The 5,480-nt window shown below is 36.4% G+C and overlaps 2 protein-coding genes across 2 annotated transcripts; one reads left to right on the plus strand and one right to left on the minus strand.

Moving 5' to 3' along the window:
• Nucleotides 1–1,809: 1,809 nt before the first annotated feature.
• Nucleotides 1,810–2,966, minus strand: LOC105764342 (probable methyltransferase At1g27930). Its single transcript, XM_012582875.2, has one exon. The coding sequence runs from the start codon at nt 2,823–2,825 to the stop codon at nt 1,953–1,955; it is 873 nt and encodes a 290-aa protein (XP_012438329.1). The 5' UTR covers nt 2,826–2,966; the 3' UTR covers nt 1,810–1,952.
• A 121-nt stretch (nt 2,967–3,087) lies between these two features.
• Nucleotides 3,088–5,111, plus strand: LOC128035511 (protein MAINTENANCE OF MERISTEMS-like). Its single transcript, XM_052625281.1, has 4 exons — nt 3,088–3,916; nt 4,008–4,720; nt 4,799–4,883; nt 4,980–5,111. Exons 1-4 carry the CDS (start codon nt 3,857–3,859, stop codon nt 5,109–5,111), a joined length of 990 nt encoding a protein of 329 aa, XP_052481241.1. The 5' UTR covers nt 3,088–3,856.
• The last annotated feature ends 369 nt before the right edge of the window (nt 5,112–5,480 follow it).

Raw genomic sequence — 5,480 nt, forward strand, 5'->3', positions numbered from 1 at the left:
AGATAGTTCTAACTTCTAAGTTTGTATTAAAAATAGCATTGCAAAGCTACAAAATTTATATAATAAATAAATAATGCTAGGCTTGATAAAAGTATTATTTTTACATATGTTTTAATACATGCGTTAGTAATAAATTAATTTAATTGGTAATATTTAGCCACTCTTATGTACGGGTGAGCAAAACTCGATTAGATTTGAAAAAATTTAAAAAAAAATCAAATTTCGAGTCAATCGAATAAGTAATTTGAGTTTCGATTTCGAATCGAGTTGAATTTTACAATTTGAATAACTTGAATAATTTGAATAATGATTAGTGTAAATACCCTTTTAGTCCTTGTCAAGTTTAAAAATAAGCAAATTGGTCTCTCTCTCAACAAAATTACAAAATAATTCAAAATAATTTTCAAAAATTTAAAATAAATTTTAAAATTCAAAATATTTATAAAAATTATAAAATTTTAAAAATTAAAAATATAAAGAATGTTAAAAATTTAGAATAATAATTTTAGGATCTAAATAAGTTAATTAATTATTCAAGTTTATCATACTAAAATATTTTTATTATTATTTTACTTTAAAAAGTTTTCAAATATATATGGTTTCAAATTTATGTGCTCTAACATGAAATTAATTACACTGTAATAACATTTTAATTTGGCATGTTTAATTTTTAATTTAATTCAAATAATTTTACTCGATTCGATTCGATTTTAATTTCATTTCACTCATCTTTCTAATTTTAAATTTAAATTTATACTAATTACTTTTTATTTTATGTCTAACTATTGTAATATGTATGTAATTTAAATAATTTGTTCTTATGTTATTATACTAATAACTAAATAAGACATTTTGAAATCCTAGCAATCTAACAAGTGTTATAAAATTTTAAAATTAACTTGAATCAAATGAATAATGTGATATTAAAGTTGTAATTTATTTTTACAAATTATTAATGTAATGTGTTAGGAATATAACATAATCTTGTTATATATACAAATAAAAACAATCAAGCTTATTTATTTTTCTATAAGTATATAATTAAACTAAAACATGTATAATTGAATAAAAATAAAATTACAATTCACGCTTATAATTATACTGAAATTAAAATTTACATATCTTACGCATTAAATCAAAATTTATGTATAAATAACTTTATTTTAATGATGTATATATTAATGCATCAAATATTAATCTAAATTAAAATAGATCTCAATTTCTAAATAATAATTTCATGATTAACTATATTAAAGATCATTAAATTATTAGTAAATTAATGTTTTGACCACTTTATCTTTAAAAATAAATATGAAATTTGCAAGTCTTTCATTCAAGTCACCATATTATTATTGTATGGCCTCCTCTACCCTAATTAATCAAAAGCCTTCCTTTCACCTTCTCTTCTACAATTTAATTTTTTTTCATAAAACTACTTTGAATATTGCGAATCAAAATTCTAATCATACCATCATATCAATTTAGATCTAAAGTACATTCTTATACTCATTGACGCCGTAAATCATCACTTGGAGCTCACTAATATAACTTTTTTTCCAAAAAGAATCTTAGCATCCCCATTGATAAAATGTTTTAAAATTAAAAGAGTAAAACAAAATTGTACTAATAGATGTGACTTTTTTAATATCTAATCTAGAAATGATGGAAGGAGGCCAAATTACTAGGGGCACTTCAATTCACACAATTCAACCACGTAGATGCGAAATAAATAAAATAATTCACCTTACCACCGCCTCTGCAACCAAAGCCACTTTCTTCCATCAAAGCGCCACCACCTATCTCTATTAATAATCATCAACAACATCCTTGATTTTTATTTATAATATAAAAGAAAACCCTCAATTCATAAAACGAAAAATTACCACTATTTCAAAATATATCATTTATGAGTGAGTTCTGACACACACGAGCATGACTGAACGGAGCGCATTTTAGCAAAACTGAGCGCCGCCGTGGCTGCTCATGTTAGCAGCGGAAGGAATCTCAAAATGCCAGAGTCTACCGACACTTTTAACCAAGTATTTTCTACATAAAAACTCCTCGGCGAAGACCTTCTCTACCCTCCGATCCACGTCGTGTAAGAGCACGTGCGTTACGCCGGACCCTTTCCTGTTCCTCGCCATGACCGCCGCCGAGAATATCGCAGCCATCCTTCCCGGTGCCTCCGGGAAATATCCGCGCGGCGCGTCGATCATTATTAAATCCCACTCCGTATCGTAGAACTCATCGGGAAAGCCCGTCAAGGCAAGCTTGCACTTATCGTTTCCTCGTAAGTAAGCTTCGGAGGGAAAACAGCTGGGTTCGGAGCGGTAATGGGAGAGCAGAGCGTCGGCTTCCTTGAGCTGTGTACGGTACTTGACGGGGTGGGCGTGGAGGACTGGCGCGTCTTTGAGCACGGTCTGGACCCATTTGGGATCCTCTTCCAGGAATATAGTGTTGCCATTGGGATTAAGCGAAGTCCACATCATGGAATCGTAGCCGAGACCAAAGACGAGGAAATTACAAGGAGAACGTTTCTTGAGGACGTCAAAGGTAACGGAGATCTCCCTAAAGTTTTGTTGCGGTGTGATGCGTGATGTGGCGTAGTGGATGATGGCTTGGAGTTGGATCGGCGTGGCCGACCCATTACCAACGCCCTGGGGTGGTATGGTGTTGGCGACGGAGCATAGCAGCGAGTAATCGGCGGCTTTTATGAAGCTGGACGTAACAATCGCTCCGGCTATAAGGCCGGCGATAACGATGGGGAAAAACCATCTCCTATCGGCGAGGAAATGCCCATTCCTAACTGTATCTTCCCTTTTCATTCTCTCTTTTTCTCACTTGATAATCTGATTAAATGAAACAAGAAATACAACCATAAAAAAGAAAGCGCCGGTTTAAAATCGGCCTTGCTTTGGTTATATAAAAGAAGAAGAAGTGAAAGAGCGGAGCAGGTTTTTGGCAAATAAAGTGATAAGGAGTGAATTTCTTTTTGAATTGGACCGTAAAACAACATTTCCCCATATTTTTAATTAATTAAGTAAACCCAGAAAAACAAGAAAAGGTTATTACAGGCCTCATACCTCCTAGGCAGTGGCAATCATGTTCTTAAAGAATATCTGTTTTAAGTCTTATCGTGTCTCACAACGTAGCATTTCCTCATTGGATGATGTTCTTCTGTGGGGTCCACACCCTTCTTTCCGTTTCATATTTTAAACGCTTCCTCATAAATTTGGTAAAATAGCTATTATCCAATTTTTGTTATTTTTTTCGGCCAAATTACCAAAAAAAGCCTCTTTTTTTTTAAAAAATTACAGAAATAGGCCGGTTTTTTAATTATTTACCGGAATGGGTCATTTTTTGCGAAATCGCGGCCACGTCAGCGCGATGTCGGGGAACTTGACAGGAGATCGCGTCCACGTCAGTGCGACCTGCCGACGTGGAAGGAAATCGCGTCCTTGAGGAAGCGATTTCCTTCCACGTCAGCAGGCCGCGCTGACGTGGAAGCGATTTGCCCGCGCGCATGAACAGTGCCCAACGGTCAAAAAATTGACCGTTGCCCCCCCAACGGTAAAATTTTTTTTAAACTATATAAACCCCCCACCCCTTTTATTTTCACAAACAAATTCTCTCAATTTCCTTCAAAAATTCTCTCAATTCCCTTCAAAAATTCTCTCAATTTCCTTCCAAAATTCTCTCAAACTCTCAAATTCCTTCCAAAATCCTTTCAATTTCCTTCAAAAAATCTCCAAATCCATATTAAATTTATTTTTCCATTAAATTTCATTTTTTTAAGAAAATTTTACAATTTTTTATTTTTTTAAAAATAATTTTAAAATTTTTAATATTTTCAACAATGGCCGGATCATTGATTCGTCTTGACAGGAATCACATATCGGTGGAGCAAATGAACATGGTAAGTATTAAATTTAAATTTTATATTTTATTTAAGATATTTTTATTTATGTATTTTTAGATATTTATTAATTTATTTTTTGTTGTAAAAGGCTAAAGATCGCGTATTGGAATGCAATATTCGGAATATGCATGCTCCTCCATCACCGTTAGTAGAGAACTACCTCCGGGAAGCGGGATTTTGGCACGTGGCGACGGTAGGCCGGGGATGCAAGTTGGAGCCGAAACTGATCAGTGCGTTGATCGAGAGGTGGAGATCCGAGACGCACACATTTCATCTTCCATGTGGAGAGTGCACTATCACTCTAGAAGATGTCCATCTGCATTTGGGATTGCCGGTGGACGGACACCCAGTGACCGGGTCTGCCCAATCTAGCAATTGGGAGGCGGTGTGCTACGAGCTTTTGGGCGCCGTTCCGGATAAAATGGATGGAGGTAGGGTGGAGATGGGCTGGTTACGTGCGACCTTCCCCGATCTGAATGAAAATTCAACCGAAATTGAAAGAATCCGATATGCTCGAGCATACATTCTTCAAATAATTGGAGGCTATCTCATGGCCGACACGTCACGGAGCCGTGTACATCTAAGGTGGCTACTAAAACTCGTTGATTTTAGAGGAGCCGGCGAATTTAGTTGGGGGTCTGCCGTCTTGGCAACATTATATCGGGAGATGTGCGGGGCGACCAAACCGAGGAGAGCCAAAATCGGAGGATGCCTGTCACTACTGCAATCATGGGCACGGTTTCGCTTTCCATTTCTACGTCATCGAGTGAACCACCCATATACATTCCCACTCGTAACGAGGTAAATTTTATATTACATTTTGAAATTGTTATATAGATTTTGTAAGAATAAAAGTATGCTAAATATTTATTTAATTAGGTGGAACCATCCGGCGAGTTATCGTGGATTACCGTCTGAACTTGAAGATATACGGCTTCTATTGGACCAACGGTCGGAAGCAGAAGTAAGTATTATTGCAAATAGATATTTCCATACATTCGCTAGTGGATTGATATTTAGGGCTATGTATATAAGTAATATTTCTATCATGTTCATGTAGTTTCAATGGACACCATACGAGGATCCGACAATCCGGGCAGTAATCCCGGAAGAGTTTTTACAAAACCCTAACTCTTGGCACGTGAAAGTGATGTTGATCAACTCACGGCTGTGGAGCCCCACGCATGCATGAGTCCTACGACAGTTTGGATGTAGAAAACCGATCCCTGCGGACCCTGAGATGTTTGACGAGCACCACAAAATCGACATTCGGCTATTAGGTACGGATTGGCCTAGATACTGGTCAGACTACACGGAAATGTGGGAAAATCGGCATGACTATCTACCTGCTCGGGAACAAATCATCGTTCCCGAGTTAGCGTGCGTTACAGAATACATGCCATGGTTTAGGATCCATGGGAAGCCGTATTTACTTACGCCAGAGGAGAGGCATCGACAATTACGTGTCGGAAGGGAAAGGCGCGGGCCTCTAAATCCAAGGGGACAAGAGTACGAGGGCAGCCCATCAACGAGGCCTAGACATTCAGCCGGCTCATCATCA

This window comes from Gossypium raimondii, chromosome 12 (assembly GCF_025698545.1).
Source record: "Gossypium raimondii isolate GPD5lz chromosome 12, ASM2569854v1, whole genome shotgun sequence".
Taxonomy (NCBI): Eukaryota; Viridiplantae; Streptophyta; class Magnoliopsida; order Malvales; family Malvaceae; genus Gossypium; species Gossypium raimondii.

What these genes read in the sequence shown, in the direction of transcription:
- LOC105764342 (XM_012582875.2), bottom strand. Translation starts at nt 2,825, where the DNA reads ATGAAAAGGGAAGATACAGTTAGGAATGGGCATTTCCTCGCCGATAGG.
- LOC128035511 (XM_052625281.1), top strand. Translation starts at nt 3,857, where the DNA reads ATGGCCGGATCATTGATTCGTCTTGACAGGAATCACATATCGGTGGAG. An exon ending in CGGTGGAGCAAATGAACATG is followed by an intron (nt 3,917 to 4,007) that starts GTAAGTATTAAA and finishes TTGTTGTAAAAG; the next exon opens with GCTAAAGATCGCGTATTGGA. An exon ending in ACATTCCCACTCGTAACGAG is followed by an intron (nt 4,721 to 4,798) that starts GTAAATTTTATA and finishes TTATTTAATTAG; the next exon opens with GTGGAACCATCCGGCGAGTT.